General features: G+C 41.5%; 1 protein-coding gene and 1 pseudogene across 4 annotated transcripts in view; one reads left to right on the top strand and one right to left on the bottom strand.

Annotated features, from left to right (window-relative positions):
* The window catches only part of JMJD1C (jumonji domain containing 1C), a 260,540-nt gene that overhangs the window by 152,978 nt on the left and 84,438 nt on the right, over positions 1-23,124 (bottom strand). For all 4 annotated transcript variants that reach the window (XM_059662587.1, XM_059662585.1, XM_059662586.1 and 1 more), the window contains one exon: positions 15,759-15,923. Coding sequence is in view for 2 of the 4 variants with exons in the window: in XM_059662585.1 (XP_059518568.1) it covers positions 15,759-15,923 (165 nt within the window). In the remaining 2 variants the exon portion in view is untranslated. The remainder of the gene's footprint in view (positions 1-15,758; positions 15,924-23,124) is intronic.
* LOC132214607 (H/ACA ribonucleoprotein complex subunit 3-like) lies at positions 17,734-18,644 on the top strand (annotated as a pseudogene).

Here is a 23,124-nt window from a genome sequence, read left to right as displayed (position 1 = left end):
GGCCCGGTGCATGAAATTCGTGCACTGGGTGTGTGTGGGGGGGAGTGTCTCTCAGCCCAGCCCGCCCCCTCTCACATACTGGGAGCCCTCAGGCATTGACCCCCATCACCCTCCAATCGCAGGCCTGGGCAGGGGACACTCATTTCCCCCCATCACTGGTTCTGCCCCCAGCCCAGGCCTGATGCCTCTGGCCCAGGCGTCAGGCCTGGGCAGGGAACCCCCAGACCCCTCCGATTGCTGGCTCTGCCCCTTGCCCAGGCCTGATGCCTCTGACAGAGGCGTAGACCCCCATCACCCTCCGATCACCTGATAGGCCCCTTGCCCAGGTCTGATGCCTCCGCCAGAGGTGTCAGGCTTGGACAGGGGACGCCCATCTCCCCATGATCACTGGCTCTGGCCCCCGCCCAGGCCTGAGGCCTCTGGCCCAGGAAACATGCCTGGGCAGGGGACCCCCATCTCCCTCTGATCGCTTGCTCTACCCCTCGCCCAAGCCTGATGCCTCTGACCCAGGCTTCAGGCCTGGGCAAGGGGACCATCATATCCCCCCAATCCCCGGCTCAGCCCCCCGCCCAGGCCTGATGCCTCGGCCAGAGGAGTTGACCCTCATCACCCTCTGATCACCAATCACCGGATCGGCCCCTTGACCAGGCCTGAGGCCTCCGGCAGAGGTGTCAGGCCTGGGCAGGGGACCCCCAGCTCCCCGCGGTTGCAGGCTCCGCCCCTGCCCAGGCCTAATGCCTCTGGCTGAGGCGTCCGGCTCGGGCAGCGGGGACCCGCAGCTGCAGCGGCCCCGCGATCGTGGGCTCCGCTTTAGGCCCAGACAAGGGACCCCTAGCTCCCGGGACTGCCAGCTTCGACCGTGCCCAGCTCCCATCGCTGGCTCCACCCCTACTTCCTGCTATCACTGGCCAAGGCGGCAAAGGCGCCTGATTCTCCGATCATGGCTGGGGGGCAGAGCAAAGGCGGCCCCAGGGCCGCCTTTGCCCTGCCCCCCAGCTTTTAGCTCCCCCCTGGGTTTCCAATCACTGTCAGTGGCAGGGGGCTTCTTCCTGCTTTCCCTTTCGCCTCCCTGCATTGTGCCTACGTATGCAAATTAATCGCCATCTTGTTGGCAGTTAACTGCCAATCATAGTTGGCAGTTAATTTGCATATAGCCCTGATTAGCCAATGAAAAGGGTATCGTCGTACGCCAATTACCATTTTTCTCTTTTATTAGTGTTGATGCTTTCCTCTAAAATCATGTCATTTTTATGACCCATAAGAAATAAATTAGTATTCGTTCATTACAGTATTTCCCAGTATTAGATTTTATCATTTGAAAATTTCAATTCTTTCTATATATATAATTTGACCTCAGAAAGTGAAGAGAAGTCATAATTCTGACAATATATTGTCTTTACTACCACTTCACTAGTTACCAAAGTACAAAAACTATTAATTCTAATTCTGGAAACTCAATTGTAATTATGTAAAAACTCTTTATTTCAAAATTCAATTCATAGTTGGAATTTGGCATGTCTTCATATTTTAGTAACATCTGGTTGAGGTTATAATGTAAACCAAGTATGGCAATATAATAGCCAGACATAAAGGCAATTTTTTGCCCAAAAACAGTGAATTCTACTTTCACTAGACACACACACACACATACACACAATCTAAAAGGAACATATTGATAATGGTTTACACGTTTATGATCTGATGATCACAATTCCTGGTGAAACCAGAATAACCTATCTATGACAGTAAAATTGCACCAAGAAGAAAAAGTCTGAACTTCCTAAAACTCACTACAGAAATTCAGATAAATTATTGCAGATTAACATATTTAGTTGACAATAAAGAGGTAAGTTCTCTCCTACATCTTTAAAATAACCCATTTGGGCCGAAACCAGTTTGGCTCAGTGGATAGAGCGTCGGCCTGCGGACTGAAAGGTCCCAGGTTCGATTCCGGTCAAGGGCATGTACCTGGGTTGCGGGCACATCCCCAGTAGGAGATGTGCAGGAGGCAGCTGATCAATGTTTCTCTCTCATCGATGTTTCTAACGCTCTATCCCTCTCCCTTCCTCTCTGTAAAAAATCAATAAAAAATATTAAAAAAAAATAACCCATTTGGGTAATTGTATATTTTCCCCCTGACAATTTCAGGAACTACAATTGTGTGTGATTAGAAAGAGGGCATCGATCATAAGCATTTTTATTATTTGTTTTGACTATTTGCAATGTTTCAAATTGGTTACTTACTTTTACAACTGGCTGTTTAACTTGCTATAATTCCCAGTAGGGTTCTTTTTCACTACCTGGAGTAAATTCATCATTTTAAAATAAGCAATTAATTACTATATGAGGTGGATAAGATACTGTGCTACATTCCTAGGAAATATACAAAAATGACTAAGACATGATTCCTGTCCTCAAAGAACTTACAATCTAGTAAGGAAAGACAGACATACAAACATAAGAATAATACAAAGCAGAATGTGCTAGCTGTTAAAACAGAGGTGCAAACAAAGCTCTACAGGAGCACAGGATGGTGAGATTAATTCTGGTTGGGGTGATCTGGAAGGTGGGCCAGCAGAAAAGTAGTAGAAAATTCTGCCCCTTAGAAAATACAGTAGTGTTACAACCCACCTGGGTTAGGGTCAAAGCCCCACTCCCCACAGAAGGTTTTCCTAAAGGAGATGGAGCCAGGGCCCTAACCCAGTTAGGTAGGTGATTCGTTGATTTCAATTATGAGTGCCAACACTTTCTTTCCCTGGTACAAATAAATGTAATTTCATGAATATTTTACTTTATTAAAAAATATAAAATTTAACATTATATTAAGCAACTTACATAAAAATGTAAGTTACCTAGGCCTCCATCATCAGAATGGCCTCAGGTGGTACCCTGATCATACAGAACCAAACAAAAAATAGACACCATTTGAGCATGTTATATATGTGGTGCTCCAATATATATTTATACTGATATCCTGGGAAGAAAAATGAAGAGATGCCGGAGAAGTAAACTCTGCATTATACTATCCCATATTTTGTTACAGTTTTATTTATTTTTAAATTTTAAAAATAAATTTAGAATAGGTTAATGAGTTTACATGATTTTTTTTTGTCCTGTCATGATTTAAAGAACTAGCAGGTATATTATCAGTTTCTAATAATTTATCAAAATAAGTAGACAAGATAATAGAACCAATATGTAATATTTAACAGGTACCACAAGAGGGTGAAACTAGAAAGAGGATAATAAATATAAACATATGCAAGAACATAAAAGCAAGTATCATGTATACAGAGTTAAAAACATTAAATTTGTAGAAAAGCAAAGAGTATTAGTTCCCATTGTATTTCATTCTATTAACACCTAATATAGATCCCTAAAATTTCTCAAATTTGTAGCTATTTTGTTTTGCTATATAGGAATTTAAAAATTCTAGCTTCATAACTGCTGCTTGTAGATAAGCTTAAATGAGCCTTATTTTAATAAACAGATAGGAAAATAATAGAATCTGTCATGTACTATAAATAAATGAATGTTTGCAAAGTCTTGTAAAACTGAAAATGGTCATTTTCTAAAGATTTTCAAGCATTCTTATTTCAATTATTTGTTCTATTCATTTTTACAACATCTTGAAACAAAGAAAGCAGAAAGACACAATCTAATGGTCTAAATTAAGGAACATACCCCATTATATAGACTTTCTTTAAATATAAACATACAATTCAAAAAGACTTGCTATCATAAAATTAGCTAAGCAAACCATGAAACAAATATGACAAGGTTTTTTTATAATAGCTGTACTATAAAGAATGCTCATAAGTATTATTATAAAAACACAAAACCCTAATAAGTAATTGAAAACAGACAATTCACAAAAAATACATTTTACTAATAAATATAAAAAATATTCATCACATTAAAGAAATGCAAATTAAAACAATGAAGTAGTATTTTTAAATATCAAATTAGTAGATATAAAAATGGTGTAATCGTCAATTCAATTCTTCCCTCCTTAAGCTGTAAAAATCCTCCATTTGCATGTTTGTTTAGGATTTAAAACAAGATGGTATAAAAATAAGTAATCAGCCCTAGCCACTTTGGCTCAGTGGATAGAGTGTCAGCCTGCAAACTGAAAGGTCTGGTCATGGGCACATGCCCAGGTTGCTCGATCCTCAGTAGGGGGTGTGCAGGAGGCAGCCAATCAACGATTCTCTCTCATCATTGATGTTTCTATCTCTCTCTCCCTCTCCCTTCCTCTCCAAAATCAATAAAAAATATATTTAAAAAAATAATAAGTAATCAATGCTTGCAGGTGAGGGGGGCGTAGAAACTAGGGTGTTAGGGTCCAGGTGAGATGAAAAGGCCCATATACTGAATGGAGACAATGTGAGTAAGTACAACGTTTAAATAATTTGTGGAGTATCAGAAGATTTTTAGATTTTTGTTGTTTTCAAGTTCATACCCTCAGCCAGTAATTCTATTGTTAATTCTAAATTTTAAAAATAATCATAATTGCAGACAAAGATTTATTACAGTTATTTACAATCACACAAAAACTAGAAACAACTACAATACCAATTATTAAAAAACTGAAATATGATGTTAGTTATTGCCCTGAGAAAGGTATATAATGTAAAACATTAAAAAAAAAAAAAAAAAAGGCAGGACCTACAATTTTAATGCAGTCTTACCTAAAACTATGATTAAAAGAAAACAGAGATTTGTATCATGTTGCTTTACTTCGTTTATTAGTTTCATATATATTTGTGTGTGTGCATGTGTGTCTATAATCTTTAGGGTTTTCTATATATAGGATCATTTCATCTGCAACCATATAATTTTACTGCTCCTTTCAAATGTAAATGCCTTCCCCCATTTTCTTGTTTAACTACTCTGTCTAGAAATTTCAATACTATCTTGAATAGAATATCATCCCTGTCTTGTTCCCAATCTTAGTGGAAAAGCTTCCAGCTTTTCACAATTGAGTACTATGTTAACTAAGCAGAAGGATATAAAATCAACATGTACGTAAGCCAGTTGCATTTTTATACTCTAATAACAAACAATCTAAAAATAAAAATTAACAAAACAATTCCATTTACAATAGCATCAAAAGGAAAAAAATTACGTAGGAATTAACTAAGGAGGTGAAACACTGGTATACTGGAAACTACAAAACACTGCTAGAAGAATTTAATGACTTAAGTAAATGGAAAGACATCCTGTGTTTATGGATTAGAAAGTGTAATATTGTTAACATGTCAATGCTACCCAAAGCCATCTACAGTTTTAATGCAAACCCTATCAAAATCCCAACAAAGAGAAAAATCCTGAAATTCATATAGGACACTAAGTAGCTAAAACAATCTTGAAAAAGAATGAAGTTAGAAGACTCACACTTCATAATTCAAAACTTCCTATAAAGCTACAATAATCAAAACAGTGTGGTACTGGCATCAAGACAGACATATAGACTAATGAAAGAGAGAGCTGGGAAACAAATTCTTGCATATATGTATAAATAATTTTTGCCAAGGGTGCCAAGCCACTCGATGGAGAAAGGACAATCTTTTCTTCAACAAATGGTGCTGGGAAAATTGGATATCCACAAGCAAACAAAAGAAGTTGGACTCTTACTTAAAATCAAAAACAAAAATGAACTCAAAATGGATCAAAGGCCTACATGTAAGACCTAAAACAATAAAACTCTTAGAAGAAAACATACGACAAAAGCTTCATGACACTAAATTTGGCAATGACTTCTAGGATATGACACCAAAGGTACAAGTAACAGAAGAAAAACCAGACAAATTGAACTTCATGAGAATTATAATTATTATTGCATCAAAAAATACTGTCCACAGAGTTAGAAAGGCAATCCACAGATTGGAAAAAAATACCTGCAGATTATATCTTGTAAGGAATTAATATACAGATAACTCCTAAAACTCAGTAACAAAAACAAACAATCCAATTCAAAAAATGGACTCGGGACTTGAATAGACATTTCTCCAAAGAAGATACACAAATGGCCAAAAAGCACATGAAAGATGCTCACCATCACCAATCGTTAGGGGAATGCAAATCAAAACCAGGACAGCCCGGCCAGTGTTGCTCAGTGGTTGTGATCTATGACTCGGGAGGTTACAGTTCGATTCCCAGTCAGGGCACATGCCTGGTTGTGAACTAGATCCCCATTCAGGGGTATGCAGGAGGCAGCCGATCAGTGATTCTCTCTCATCATTGATGCTTCTATCTCTCTCTCCCTTTCCCTTTCCTCTCTCTCTAAAATCAATAAAAACATATTTTAAAAATTAAAAACAAGTGTTGCTGAGAATGTAAAATAGAACTGCTGTGGAAACCTGTATGGAAAATTCTCAAAAAAATTAAAAATAAAATTACCATATGATCCAGCAATCCACTTCTGGATTTATACCCAAAAGAATTGAAAGCATGATCTAAAAGAGGTATGTATATGTTCACCCATGTGCACAGCAATATTATTCAGCATAGCCAAGAGGTGGAAGCAACATAAGTGTCCATCAATAGACAAAAGGATAAATACTAGTACAATATAGGATAAATACTAGTACAAGTAGGATAAATACTTGTATATACCTACAATGGAATATTGTTTAGCCTTATAAAAGAAATTCTGACAGGCTACAACATGGAGGAATCTTGCAGACATTGTGCTAAATGAAATAAGCCATCACAAAAAGACAAACATTATATGATTCCATTTACATGAGATACTTAGAGTAGTCAAAATCATAGAGACAAAGTAAAATGGTGGTTGCAGGGGCTGAGAAGAGGAGGGGATGAATATAGTTTCCGTTTTGCAAGATGGAATAAGTTCTATAGATAGATGGACATACAACAATGGGAACGTACTTAATGCCACCGAACTTTATACCTAAAAATGATTAAAATGGAACATTTTATGTTAAGCATATATTAGCATAATTAAAAATTTTAAAAATCTGTGGGGGAAAAAGAAAACAGAGAAATTTATTTTATAAGAAGATATATCAAAGTAAGTTGGCTATTTGGTAGTGAAAGTAGAATGATTATGATTTTCTACTTTATACCATTTTCCAATTTTTTTACAATGTGTGCATTTTTTTGTGCACATTAGAAAAACTAAGTTGAAATTTAAAAGGAGGTTTAGTGATTATTTAAGTAGTTTTGTGAGGTTAAAAGGTTTACAACACAAATTTCTAAAATGACACAAGTTATTTCCTAAAGAAATTTTCTCCAAAATACTAAAAACTTATGAATATACATTAGGAATTGATCTTGATTTTAACCCAAAGATTTTTTTAAAGTTATGTTTATTCATTAACTATAATACTAAGGCACACTTTTTGGCATTACTGATATTACTGATTCCTGCTTTTGAGACTTTTCATGCAAAATTCACATCCGATATAATAAAAGCCTAATATGCAAATTGCCCCCTTGGGCAGCCATTTGACAGGGAAACTGCAAGTTCAACCGCTCACTATGACTTGCGCTGACCACAGGGGTGGGGGGGAGTGCAGAACATGGTGGGCATCGGTAACGCGGCGCTGGCTGCAGGTGGCAGTGGAGGTGCTGCTGGCCCCAATGGGCCCTGATGAGAGCAGGACTGCAGCGGGATAGAAGAGCAGGTGAGTGGGCACCTGATGGCCCTCCGATGGTGACCAGCGACTGGCAGGCCCTGATCGCCTGATTGGGGTCAGGCCCCGGGCTGGAATGGGAAACTGGGGGTGGGTGGTAGCGACCAAACTCCTGCGGCACCCAGGAGGGGGGCTGTGATCTCTTGCCAGCTACCTGGGGGTCAGGGGGACAGGGATGGAGGTACATTGAGAATGTTGGGTGTCTGCCGAACTTGCTCTCATTCCCTCTGCTACCCTCCCCCAGGACGCCAGGGCTCACGTGCCAGGGAAGTCCCCGTGCTCAGGTGCTGGGCACCCGTGAGGAGCCCGACCCGCACCCACACGGCTTCTGGGTGAGCTGGGCTGTAGCCGCTAGGACCACAGGGTGTGGTCAGGCTCCCTATGGGTTCGCACAGGAGCTGGTCTGCTAGGCCCGCCAGGAGAGAGTGTGCTGCCCGCCCAGCTTCCATGCAGCACCACTGGGCAGCCCAGAGGTCCACACTGCGCCCCTGCTCATGGTGTCTGGCCACGCTCACCACATCTCCACATGGGGCCTCTCGCACCGTGACTCAGGTGGAGAAGGGCACGTGGGGGTTTGGGGGCCCAGGTGCTGCCCAGAGCCCAGTGGTCAGCTGGGACCTGCCCTTCCACGCCAGACACTCACTCTTTGATCACCAGTCAGGCCTAGGGACCACATCTATGCATGAATTTTGTGCACCAGGCCTCTAGTATGTGTCATAATTTCTCACAAGTTTTAACCAATTTTTGAGTTAATGTTTATAAAATAAAAAAGCATGCTAGTCATGGTTTTAAAAACTACACATTAACCATTCTACATATTCATTCAACAAATAATTCTTCATACCAATCATGGATAAAATTATCTTCTTTATTTTGCTAAAGTATTCACAGTATCCTATCAAAAAAATCACCTTTTGTCTTTCCATATTATATTTTTCTTTTAAAAATGCCATTAATTCAATTCATTGCATCTCCTCCCTCCCTATCTTTTCTTTTTAAATATTTATCTCCTCATACTTTTAAAATGTTAACCAAAAAGAAAAATTCGTACGTAGTATAATTATTAGCAACTAAAACTATCCTTGTAAATAATTAATTTATGTTTTAAAAATCTGAAAGTAAATACCCTGACAATACTTATACCAAACTAGAAGCCCGGTGCATGAAATCCGTGCACAGTTAGTGTCCCTCAGGCCAGCCTGCACCCTCTTGTAGTCTGGGACTCCTCAGGGGATGTTCGCCTAAGCCGGAAGTCAGACATCCCTCTTGCAGTCTGGGACCCCTTGGGGGATGTCCGCCTAAGCTGGCAGTTGGACATCCCTATTGCAATTCGGGATCCCTTGCTCCTTACTGCTCAACTCACTGCTCCTTAGCAGCAGGCTCCTTACCACTTGGCTCCTTAGTGCTGCTGTGAAGGTGGGAGAGGCTCCCGCCACCACTGCTACACTCAGTAGCAGTGAGCCCAGCTTCTGGCTGAGCAGCGCTTCCCCCTGTGGGAGCACACTGACCACCAGAGGGCAGCTCCTGCATTGAGAGTCTGCCCCTGGTGGCCAGTGCACATCATAGCGACCAGTCGTTCCGCCATTACGGTCGCTTAGGCTTTTATTATATAGATACCTGAAATAAGTTTTAATGGCTTTTAAAATATTTCTTTAATATTAATGTAAGAACATTTTTTAGTCATATACATTGCATACCTATTACATGCTAAACAATGTCAGAAAACTGAGATAACAATGGTTAAACAGATGTGGCTTTTTTCCTCATACAATTAATGATCTTATTAATTTAGCATGTTTCTTTTATAAAGCTGAGAATTTATTATAACCTAATATATTTTCCTAAATGGAACATTTCCTGATACGAAGTAATTTTACCTATTATCTGAACATATAATTTCACATTAAATAGCTGCTATTATCTACAATCCAAGGAAATTATATGCTATTAAATGCTTTATAAGAAGCAGTTATAAAGTATCTTCTTATCCTCTTATTATTCACCTACAAAGTTTCACTTGGCAAAGTTGTTCCACACTGCACACAAACCAGTCAACTTTTAGTATCCTTAAATCCAATTTATGTTTCCCCTAATGCACATAATAAATTACTAGGAGACTAAATATGCTGAAAGACTACTAACAAAATGTTCTCTCTCCCTCTTTTAACATGGCAGCCTCAGCAAAAAAAAGAAATACGACAGAGAAGACTAAGTCCTTAACAGACTTTCTGGCTAAGGATGGAGGGACTGGTGGAGGAAGCACATCTGTCCCCAAACCAGTCAGCGGGGCTCATGAAACAGCAACTTGGAAGGAGATGTTTCAACCACTTGGCACAATAATGATAATGCTATGTACAGAGCACCTCCAATAGACTGTTCTATCTTTCCCACTGTTCCACAGGCTGCTCAGGAACTCAATATTGACAGGAGCTGTTTCCCAAATTGCCACCCCACACTGCTTTTCTAGGGCACCGGCCCTATAATGTGACAGAAGATTCCATTAAGGAATTCATTAGGGGATTAAATACCAGTGTGGTCTGTTTACCAAGTGAACCCAGCAATCCAGCAAGGTTGAAAGGTTTTGGTTACATTGAGTTTGAGGACCTGGATTCCTTGTTCAATGCCCTGAGTCTCAATGAAGAGTCTCTAAATAACAGGAGAATTTGAGTGGACATCACTGATCAAACACAAGATAAAAACAGGGATGATGGTTCTTTTGGCTGAGATCGAAATTGAGATTCTGACTAAATAGATACACACTGGAGGGCCTGTCCTGCTACAGACAGCTTTGATATTTACCCACCTAGAAGAGGTGATGACAGCTTTGTAGACAAGTATCGAGATAATGATTGAGACCTATACTCTGATAGGTACTGGTAGTTTTCATTATGGCCCAAGCCAGAAAATGGATCCATACAGGGGCCAGGATTACAATCATGATAGAGGCAGCAGAGACTATAATAGAGGCTATGATTCCAGGATAGGCAGTGGCAGAAGAACATTTGGTAGTGGGCACTGTAGAGATGATCACAACAGAGGAGGCGGGGACTGCTATGAAGACAAATATGACAGATACAATAATTATTCTTGGAATGATTACAGGTGTGATAATAGTGTTCCCCCAAAGACCCAAATTGAATCTAAAGCCTCAGAACACTCCTAAAGAACATGATTCCTCTGCTAGCACCTTTTAGTCCTGTCGAGCAGCATCTATCTTTGGAGGGGCAAAGCCTGTTGACACAGCTGCTAGACAATGAGAAGTAGAGGAGCAGCTACAGAAAGAATGGAAGAAACTGCAGTGTTAGCTGAATGAGCCTAAACTCGAACCATGGACTTGAGAGAGACACACACAAGATGGCTAAGTGAATTAACTCAGGAACAGGAACAGGAAAAGTTAAGGATAGGAAGTGAGTCATCACAGACTGGGACCTCTGCCACATCGGGCAGAAATTTGAAGAAGGAAAGAGTGTGAGAAATCTTTAGAAAATGAAGCACCCAATAAGGAAGAAGACTGTCACTCTCCAACTTCTAAGCTTCCCAAACCTGAAAAGCCCTTAAAGGTAAAGCCAGCTCCTCCACCAAAGGAGAATGCTTGGGTGAAGCAAAGTCTAACCGTCCTGCTTGATCTCAGAGCTCAGACACAGAGCAGCAATCCCCTACAAGTGGTGGGGGAAAAATTGTTCCAGCTCAACCATCTGAGGAAGGACCACCAAGGAAAGCATATGAAAATACAGTGGATGGAGTATCCCGAAAGGCAAAAGCAGGAAGTTCAGTCTTCATACAGGAGATGGAGGGAACAAAGACCACTGGAAGCAATCAGATAGCAAAGACACAAAAAGGATTAAGACTCCCATTCTGCACCTGAGTAAATCCAGCCTCCTTCATTTCTGTAAGCAAGTATGCTACTCTCTCCATTGATGGTGAAGATGAAAACTAGGGAGATGACACCAAACAGACCTTTACATCCTGAGCATTCGCAGACACTCTCTCTACCTGGATCATTCAAGAGCAAACAAAACTGACAAGATAAATAAAACTCCCCACTTTCAGGAAAGCTTAACTTAAAAATAAATAATAAAAGATAAACAATCCAATCAAAAAATGGGCAAAGGACTTAAATAGAAACTTTTTGAAAGGGGACATAAGGAAGGCCAAGAGACATTATGAAATTATGCTCAAAGTCACTAATCATCCGAGAGATGCAAATCAAAACAACAATGAGGATTCTCATAGCCACTTGGCCTGGAGGTCAAACCCTCCCTGGAATTAGCTACAACAATCAAGATTTATCTATAATACTGCGAACAAAGACCACTAGGGGGTGCACCAAGGAAGCATAACAAAATGCGGAGACAAAGAAACAGGACAAAATTGTCAATGGAAGAAATAGAGTTCAGAACCACACTTTTAAGGTCTCTCAAGAACTGTTTAGAAGCTGCCGATAAACTTAATGAGATCTATACGAAAACGAATAAGACCCTTGATCTTATATTGGGGAACCAACTAGAAAGTAAGCACACACGGACTGAAATAACGAATATTATACAGACGCCCGACAGCAGACCAGAGGAGTGCAAGAATCAAGTCAATGATTTGAAATGCGAGGAAGCAAAAAACATCCAACCGGAAAAGCAAAATGAAAAAAGAATCCAAAAATGCGAGGATAGTGTAAGGAGCCTCTGGGACAGCTTCAAGCGTACCAACATCAGAATTATAGGGGTGCCAGAAGATGAGAGAGAGCAAGATATTGAAAACCTATTTGAAGAAATAATGACAGAAAACTTCCCCCACCTGGTGAAAGAAATGGACTTACAGGTCCAAGAAGCGCGGAGAACCCCAAACAAAAGGAATCCAAAGAGGACCACACCAAGACACATCATCATTAAAATGCCAAGAGCAAAAGATAAAGAGAGAATCTTAAAAACAGCAAGAGAAAGTAACTCAGTTACCTACAAGGGCATACCCATACGACTGTCAGCTGATTTCTCAACAGAAACTTTGCAGGCCAGAAGGGAGTGGCAAGAAATATTCAAAGTGATGAATACCAAGAACCTACAACCAAGATTACTTTATCCAGCAAAGCTATCATTCAGAATTGAAGGTCAGATAAAGAGCTTCACAGATAAGGAAAAGCTAAAGGAGTTCATCACCACCAAACCAGGATTATATGAAATGCTGAAAGGTATCCTTTAAGAAGAGGAAGAGGAAGAAAAAGGTAAAGATACAAATTATGAACAACAAATATGCATCTATCAACAAGTGAATCTAAGAATCAAGTGAATAAATAATCTGATGAACAGAATGAACTGTTGATTATAATAGAATCAGGGACATAGAAAGGGAATGGACTGACTATTCTTGGGGGGGAAAGGGGTGTGGGAGATGTGGGAAGAGACTGGACAAAAATCGTGCACCTATGGATGAGGACAGTGGGTGGGGAGTGAGGGCGGAGGGTGGAGCGGGAACTGGGAGGAGGGGAGTTATGGGAGGGGAAAAAAAGGAACAAATGTAATAATCTGAACAATAAAGATTTAATTAAAAAAAACAAAAACAATGAGGTACCATCTCACATCTGTCAGAATGGCTATCATCAACAAATCAACAAATGACAAGTGCTGGAGAGGATGAGGAGAAAAAAGAACCCTCGTGCACTGCTGGTGGGAATGAAGACTGATGCAGCCACTGTGGAAGACAGTATGGAGTTTCCTCAAAAAGTTCAAAATGGAACTCCCATTTGACCCAGTGATCCCACTTCTAGGAATATATCCCAAGAAACCAGAAACATCAATTAGAAAGGACCTATGCATCCCTATGTTCACAGCAGCACAATTTACAATAGCTAAGATCTGGAAACAGCCTAAGTGCCCATCAGCAGATGAATGGGTTAAAAAACTGTGGTACAGCTACACAATGGAATACTATGCTGCTACAAAAAAGAAGGAACTTTTACCATTTGTAACAGCATGGATAGACCTGGAGAGCATTATGCTAAGCAAAATAAGCTAGTCAGAGAAAGATAAATACCACATGATCTCACTCATATGTAGGATATAATGAATGACATAAACTGATGAACAAAAATAGATCCAGAGACAAGGAAACACTGAACATACCATCCAACCTCAGAGAGAAAGCGGGGGTGGAGGGGGGGGGGTAGTTAATCGGGGGAAAAGGAGACATATGTAATACTTTAAACAATAAAAAAAAATAAAAAAATAAAATGAAATTCTTTTGCATGCTGCCACAGCCTTTAAAGTATTGAACCAACTGGAGAATTGCCAATAGAGCCAGTGAGAAAGAGACATCTTTTAACAGAAAAGGTGTGCATTTTTATGACACATGCAGTTGCCTGTGTGATTAGTGTCTAGGGACTTCCATTTAGAAAAATGGCAATGACAGTAATGCAATGTCTTGAATCAGGTTGGGCAGTCGGGCAGGTATGAAGAGCATAAGATTCCTACCTTTAATTATTACTTTAAACAATAATAAAAATAAAAAAAAATGAAATTCTTCTGCATGCTGCCAGTGCACGATTGAGGCCTGGGAGGGACTGCGGGAGGGCTCCAGGGCATGCCCGGCCCATCTTGCCCAGTCCTGATTAGGGCTGGCCAACCAGGGAGGGACCGCGGGAGGGTGGCTGGCTGGGGAGGGACTGCGGGAGGACTCCCGAGCATGTCTGGCCCGTCTCGCCCAGTCCTGATTGGCTGGACTCCAGCAGCAAGCTAACCTACCGGCCAGAGCGTCTGCCCCACGGTGGCCAGTGTGCATCATAGCTATAGGTCAAACAGTTGCTTATGCTTTTATATATATACTAGAGGCCCGGTGCACAATTTCATGTGTGTAGGGGGGTGTCCCTCAGCCTAGCCTGCACCCTCTCCAATCTGGGGCCCTTCAAGGGATGTCTGACTGCCCACCGGAATCGGGCCTAAAGGGGCAGTCGGACATCCCTCTCACAATTCAGGACTGCTGGCTCCCAACCACTCGCCTGCTTGCCTGCCCCCAACTGCCCTCCCCTGCAGGCCTGGTCCCTCCCAACTGTCCTCCTCTGCCGGCCTGGTCACCCCTAACTGCCCTCCCCTGCTGGCCTGATCGCCCACAACTGCCCTCCCCTGCCGGCCATCTTGTGTTCCACATGGGGGTGGCCATCTTGTGCGTTGGAGTCCTCTTTATTAGATAGGACTAGAGACCCAGTGCACAAATTCGTGTGCAGGTACGCCCCCTAGGCCTGGCCTGTGATCAGGGCCATCTTCCCCGGCTGCCTGCAGCCAGCCCCGACCTCCACTGCTACCTACCCCTGGTTCCCTGTTCGCCATCAGGCAATCGGAGCCTGCTGGCTGCGGGGAGGGACCAAGAGGTCGGCCATTCCACCTGCTCCCTGGCCCTGCCCCCCACCCCAGTTCCCCATTTGCCACTGGGTGATCAGAGCCTGCAGTTAGGCAAAGGGACCAAGAGGTGCTCAGTGCGCCTCATAGTGACTGGCCAGCTGAGGCTTGCCTGCGCCTCAGGCCGGCCCTGGGTGGCTGGGTGGCTAAGGGGACTGGGGGACTCCAGAGGCAGGTGCGTGGAGTGGCCTGGCCCACCTGGGGGCGGACCCAGCCTTGTCGTGCGCCTGCCGCCCCGGTGGGGCTGAGGGGACTGGATGTCCCCATCTTGTGGCTGTGGCCACCACCATCTTTGAGGGTGGGGCAGTCAATTAGCATATTCCCTCCTTATTGGCTGTGGGTACCACCATCTTTGTGACAGTGTGAGGGTCAATTAGCATATTATCCTTTTATTATATAGGCCATGGGAGGGCTCCAGGGCATGTCCAGCCTGTCTTGCTCATTCCTGATTGGCTGGACCCCAGCAGCAAGCTAACCTACTGGTCGGAGCGTCTGCCCCCTGGTGGTCAGTGCACATCATAGTGAGCGGTTGAGTGGTCTTAGCATATCATTAGCATGTTATGCTTTGACTGGTTGAAAAGACAACCGGACGACCAAACACTTAGCATATTAGGCTTTTATTATATAGGATAATTAGCAGATAAACCTAAACTTACATTTAGTTCTTGTTCTTTTAAACAAAATAAAAATGCTTAATAAAACAAAGTGATCTTACCAATGCAGGCCACTGAATCTGCTTGCTCTTTGATCCCTGAGTCTGGCTAGGGTTGTTCCTCCTGGCCCAGATTAAGTGGTACTCCACCAAGAAGGCTGAAAAATCTTCATAAACTCTAACCCACTCTCGTTTATCCCATTCAAGATCATCAAATTCCACATACACCTATGGAAAAGAAAACATAAAACTCCATAAGCAATACAGAGTATGATATTTTAAAATATGTATAAGCCATGACGTTGAATGAGAAGACATTACCAAATTCATTATTCAAATAAACATTTCACTTAAAATCATTATTTAAGTAACCTATCCATAACCACATTATAACTCCTACTTATTATATAAGTCATAAGTTTATTAAGAAAAGCAATTTATTGGTCAGTCTATACTAACCAATACCTATTCAACACAGACTAGAGCACTATATAGATACTGATGATTCTAGAAGCAGAGGTTGGAAAACGTTTTCTATAAAGGACCAAACAGTAAATATTTTAGGCTTTGCAAACCATATGGTCTCTGTCACAGCTACTTACTTCTGACTTCATAGTATGAAAGCAGTCCTATACAATATATAAACAAAATGAGCTTGGCTTTTTTCCAATAAAACTTTCATACAAAGACAGGCAGCAGTGCAAGATATTTCAAAGCATAAAAAATCAATCAATGCAATACACCACACTAACAGAATGAAGAACAAAAACGTGATTATCTTAATTGATACAGGAAAAAAAAATTTGACAAACACTTTCAGGTTTAAACAAATAAACCTCAAACTAAGAATACAAGGAAACAACCTTAACATAATAAAGATCATACTGAAAAACCCAAACCTAACATCATACTCAATGGTGAAAGACTGAAAGCTTTTCCTCTACACTGGGAAGAAGACAAGGATGTTATACTTGGAAAACCAAAACGGACTCTTTTATAACTCATTCAATCATTCTACTCCCTTTTGGCCCCCATTTACATCCCTTTTCATTAATTCTCTAAAGTTATCTTTTCATAGAACTGTCTTCCCGATTAGTTTGAGTTACATTGAAAGCAGTCTTGTTCTTATCTTTTTTTCTTTTTAAATATATTTTATTGATTTTTTACAGAGAGGGAGAGAGATAGAGAGCTAGAAACATCGATGAGAGAGAAATATCGATCAGCTGCCTCCTGCACATCTCCTACTGGGGATGTGCCCGCAACCCAGGTACATGCCCTTGACCGGAATCGAACCTGGGACCTTTCAGTCCGCAGGCCGATGCTCTATCCACTGAGCCAAACCGGTTTCGGCTTGTTCTTATCTTTTTCTTCCACCCATCTTTTGCTACATTATACCTGAAGTGTTTCAGTTTCCCTGTATTTAAATCTTGTTTGTGCTGGACTCTTACTCTTTCAAGTTCTTCAGCATGTAAGTTAACTCCCACGTTAACAAACTTAGCTTTGAACTCCTACAAACAGTTATCTGTCACACATTATGTTATCATATGATCATATACTACCCTATATTCTTCAAATGTAGTATCTTTAAATTATAGGTGCAAATTCATTGAGGGTAGAGCTGTTATAGTGTCCAGTACAGTGATGCACATGTACAAAGTGCTTAATAAATATTAAATATCTTCTGAATCCTGCTATCATGGACTTTTAAACATAGAGACAAACTGGTAAAAGATACATTTGATTCTGAGGTCTTTGTGCTGCTGCCCGTTAGAAAGCTAATTAGATGTGTTTACCTATTAGAACTGGTAAAGACAGGAATACACTGTTCAAGGAGTTAACATCTGTTTCTAGTTATCCACACAAAGTCAAGCAGGAGCCCAAGTCTAGAAACAAGACTGTCGGCTTCTTCTAAGAATGATCCTTAGGGGTTGAGATGATGTCTATCTGGTGTTATGCAAAGGTTTCAAACTATACAAATTTCTCCCACTATTTAAAATTTTATAAGATTCTCATATTTAATTATTAAGTTGTAGTATAAATGGGCTTCTGGGAGCTCCAGAAAAACTTAAGCAGAGACAATGTTAAGGAAAACCTGAACATTATCTGCTTTGCCCTCATGAACAATTATAATACGGTCTTACTGACAAAATATTTCAGTCAAGAATCCAAAAAGCCAAGGTTTGTAAACATTTCCCTAACCCAAAGGACATAAATTCAATGTAAAGACCTACTGCAGACCGGAAGCCTTACCAATAACAAACAGTCGATGAACACCTATTTTGTGTTATGTATATTATATACTGTATTCTTTTTAAAAAATATATATTTTTATTGATTTTAGAGAGGGAGAGGGAGAGGGAGAAAGATAGAAACATCAATGATGAGAGAGAACCATTGACTGGCTGCCTTCTGCATGCCCCACACTAGGGATCAAGCCCGCAACCCAGGTATGTGTCTTTGGCCGAAATTGAACCTCAGACTCCTCAGTTCACAGGCTGATGCTGTATCCACTGAGCCAAACCGGTTAGGACTATACTGTATTCTTATAATAAAGCAAGCTAGAGAAAAGGAAATGTTATTAAAATAAAGAAAATAATAAGAGAAAATACATCTATAGTACTTATTGAAAAAAAATCCATGTATGAATGGACTTGAGCAGTTCAAACCCATGCCATTCAAGAGTCAACTGTAGATGTGAGGCCCTCAGTAGACTGAGCTGCAGACAGAATTGGAACCTCCTGCTTCAGCAAGATCCTATTTCTTCAGTATTACCTCCATGAACAGGGAGATTGGGTCTATACCCTGAAGAAGTTTGATCCTACGGTACAACAGATCTGCTCGGCCCATCCTGCTTGGTTCTCCCCAGACGACAAATACTCTCGACACCAAATCACCATCAAGGAACGTTTCAAGGTGCTGATGACCCAGTAACCGCACCCTGTACTGTGAAGGTCCCTTAAATTTCATGTCTTTCCTGCCACCTGAGACTCCTCTGAGTCTTCCCGAAACCAAGCTTTTCAGTCTGTGAGCCTTGAAGCCTTAACACCCTTGCTCTTTGGAATCCAGTATCATCATTACCTTTGATCATGCTTGTGCGAAGCAATCATGGTAGCACCACCTTTAAAGGGAACACGTTTGAGGCTGTTTTTCATGTTTTGACTGCCACGTTATTAAAATTATTTGAAAGAGAGAAAAAAAACGTCAACTGTAGTTATTATGCTAGGCAAAATAAGCCAGAAAGAGAAAGATATGTGTCACGTGATCTTACTCATATGTGGAATCTAATGAACCAAATAAACTGATGATCAAAAATAGATCCAGAGACATAGAAGCATGAGCAGACTGTTGAACCTAAGAGGGAAGGCAGGGGAGGGTGGGTGGGAAGAGATCAACCAATAAAGTTGTATGCATATATGCATAACCATGGACACAGACAATAGGTTGGTGGTGTAGGGGGGGAGCAGATGGGAAAAGATTAATGGGGGGGAAAAGGAGGACCTATGTAATTCTTTCAACAATAAAGATTTGTAAAAAAAAAATTTAAGCTAAAAAATAAAATAAAAAAGGGTCAACTGTAGTTGGAAATCTTATTAGTTACCTTTTGATTATAGGTAATGGTTGATTCATTATTTACTGATAAATTTCCCATTCTGTTTTATACTCAGTAGAAACGTTATAAATGTGTAATATATTTAATTTAGAGTACGCTAAGAGTTTTCAAATATTTTGCTCATCCTATATTCAACATAATCTTCAAAGAAAAAAAAGATGGGTGTTACTTTAACATATGATAAAATTGTTATCACAGAGGCTAAATTCCAAAGGTTCTTCACATGATAGATAGGATTCTAGGATTCCTTCTACTGCATTTCTTAGTGATTCCATTTTTTGAAGAGATATATTACATAAACCTGTGTTACTTTTTAATTAAAACTACCTATTCAGCGCTGGCTGATGTGGCTCATATGTCCCCATTTTCCCTCCCTTTGCTCACCTCCACCCTGCCCTTCCTTCCCTCTAGCCATCACCATTCTGTAGTCCGTGTTATATAGGTTATGCATATATGTTCTTTAATAGAACTCTCGAAAACCTGTCACAGTGATCTCTGAAATAATACAGTAAAAATCCACCATAATTTCCACTTCTTCCTTTAAATTAAATATGGGTCTTCTTCAAAGACACAGTTTTTTGCTGGATCCCTCTCAAGTTATGACTGTTTTCCCTACTATATCCCTTATACTACTGAGCTTAGAGATGGATTAGGTTATTCTTTATTCCTCACTGCAAAGTTCATTCTTCTTCCTTTATCATCCATCCTACATGAACCACTCCTTCCCCACCTCTAGCTACAGTTTCTCCATAACTGCAATTTCAAACACTTTACTCCTCAAACACCACTTCCTATGTTTCCAGTTCACTCTCTCATATTCTCGCCTCATCAATCACTCAGCCTAACACAGGACCTACAACTTTTCACTGTAGTGCTACTATACTACAATTCTACTATAAAATAATATCCTATCTAATAAAAGAGAAACATCGTAATTGGCGTACGACCGCTACCCTTCCCATTGGCTAATCAGCGAGATATGCAAATTAACTGCCAGCCAAGATGGCAGCCGGCAGCCAGGCAGCTTGAAACTAACATGAGGCTTGATTGCTTCAGTGACGGAGGACTGCAACGTTCCCCGCCTGCCTTGCAGGCCTCTGAGCCTGCAGTTTAAAAAACATTGTAACAAATATAGAAGCTAAACAAAACCCCAGAAACCTGCTTTCAGCGAGCCGGGATCTCAGAGCTGGAGTTATACATTGTTTCGATTATAGAACCCAAACAAACCAAATACCTGCTTGCAGCAGAGGCCTCAGAGCTGGAGCCAGAGCTAAAGCTGGCCCAGAATTTAAAAAAAAGAAAAAAAAGGAGCAGTTGGGAGCTTCAGCCCTCAGCCCCTCACCCAGACTGGACAGGCACCCCAGTGGGGACCCCCACCCTGAAGGGTGTGTGACCAGCTGCAAACAGCCATCATCCCCTTACCCAGGCTGGCCAGGCACCCCAGTGGGGACCCCCACCCTGATCCAGGACACTCTTCAGGGCAAACCAGCCAGCCCCACCCATGCACCAGGCCTCTATCCTATATAGTAAAAGGGTAATATGCCTCCTAGCACTGGGATCAGCGGAGCCACGAGGCCTCCCGGCACCGGAATCAGCGTGACAGGGGGCAGCGCCCAAACCCCCTGATCGCCCTGTGGCTCTGTGTGTGACAGGGGATTGGGGCCACAACCTCCCTATCCGCCCTGCTCTGTTCGTGACAGGGGAAGGCACCCCAACCCCCTGATCAGACCTGTTCTGTGCCTGATGGGGGGAGCTCCCCAACCCCCTGATCGCCCTGCGGCTCTGTGTGTGACAGGGTGCAGCGCCCCAACCCCCCCCCCCCCCATGGGCCCTGCTCTGTGTGTGACGGGGTAGAGCCATAACCGCCCCATCGGCCCTGCCCTGAGTCTGAGAGTGTCGGCGCCCCAATCCCCTGATCGGCCCTGCTCTGTGGGTGATAGAGGGCGGCGCCCCAACCCCCTGATCCGCCCTGCTCTGTGCGTGACAGGGAGCAGCACCAAAACTCCCGGATTGGCCCTGCTCTGTGCGTGACAGGGGGTGGCGCCGCAACCTCCCCATCGACCCTGCCTTGAGTGTGGCAGGGGGCGGTGCCCCAACCCCCCAATCGGCCCTACCTTGAGCGTGTCTGAGGCTGGCATCGCAACCTCCCAATCTGCCCTGCTCTGTGCATGACAGGGGGCGGCTCCCCAACTCCCCAATCAGCCCTGCTCTGAGCCCGACCAGGGGCTGCACCTAGGGATTGGGCCTGCCCTCTGCCACCCGGGAGCAGGCCTAAGCCAGCAGGGCGTTATCTCCCGAGGGGTCCCAGACTGCGAGAGGGCACAGGCCAGGCTGAGGGACCCCCCTTTCCCCCCGAGTGCACAAATTTTTGTGCACCGGGCCTCTAGTATATATATAAAATTAGAAAAGCCACTTGCAAAAATGCCAATGAAAATTACCCAATAGTGGTGTACTAATTTTTCTTTATGCTTTCCCAAATTTTCCAAGTATAAACACGTACATGCTTTAAAATTTGTCTTGTTCTCTGTATTGAGCAATAAATAAAATTATGTATACTAGTAAAAGGCATCTGAAAAAAAATGTTTTAGGAATATCTTAATTTCCTATTCCTATCAGAATGAAGAAAATGGATGTGGTAACTCCCAGGTTTCAGGATTTAATTGTCATGTTGCTCCAAAGTATAAAATAGCTTTCAAGAGCTCCGGCTATAGACTGTGAAGAATCCCTATACCTATCTATAATTAGGCAGTGACCCCACTATGAATTAGACTTCTCTTATATTGACAGCATTCAATTTACATTTTTGCAATTTAAAGAGTACATTTTACAGTTTTCTATTTGTTTTAGAGTAAGATATTAAAACCGGAAAATAGATATCTAGTTATCCCCCTTACTTTCAAACTTTCTATTAGTTTCCCATGGGACTACATTAAGTCTGAACTTAACACTGGTTGACAAGACCCTAAAGATCTGTTTTCTGCATTCTTCTGATCCTGCTACAATCCCTAGTCCCTTACTCTACAGATTGGTACCTTGATTTTTTTCCTGTTCCTGAAACATACCATGCTCATTCAGCTCTCATGATAGAAGAGAAGCATAAGATAATTTTTGATTGCACTGATTAAAAACAGGAATAAAATAATGTTTGCAACCTAAACTAATGTCAAGAGAAAAGGAGAACACTAGTCGCTGGAACCCTGCTTTAACTCTTTAAAGAAATATGGTCACTGTCAGGGAAATGGAAATGCTGTCACCAGCAAACCCAACAAACTGCTCCAGGCTAATATAAGTTGTCCTACTCTCAAATGTACATTACTTATCCAAACTCCATGAACTTTTTAAAACTTCACAAATATGCTTCCAAAGAATATTCTAGACAAGTATCAATTTAGCAAGACCAACAATGAATAAAAGAGTACTGAGAATTATTATTTATAATCTAAGACACTGAAGGTCTTAAGTTCAGATGAGAAAGTTATATAAGTGATTTCAAAAACTATTACAGAATGGTAAAATGGTATTCAATACTCTGAATCATTACTTTCCAGGTCATATACTACAGCACAAAGAGCATATTCTCTAGAGTTAGAACACTAAGACCATGAATGAAAAAATTTCTCGGATCCTCAGTTTTCAAGTTAGTAAAATAGAGGCAATTAATACTTCAGAGGGTCGTTGTAAGAATTAAACCTGATAATGTCAGAAAAGGACTCAATAAGGTAACTGACACATGCTGACTTCACTTTCTTTTTTTCTTTGACCTAAAAGTATAATACACTTCATATACAGAGAAAATGTCTGGCTAGAGATTTGTCACAA

This window comes from Myotis daubentonii, chromosome 13 (genome assembly GCF_963259705.1).
Source record: "Myotis daubentonii chromosome 13, mMyoDau2.1, whole genome shotgun sequence".
Taxonomy (NCBI): Eukaryota; Metazoa; Chordata; class Mammalia; order Chiroptera; family Vespertilionidae; genus Myotis; species Myotis daubentonii.
This window is presented reverse-complemented; position numbering and strand designations above follow the sequence as displayed.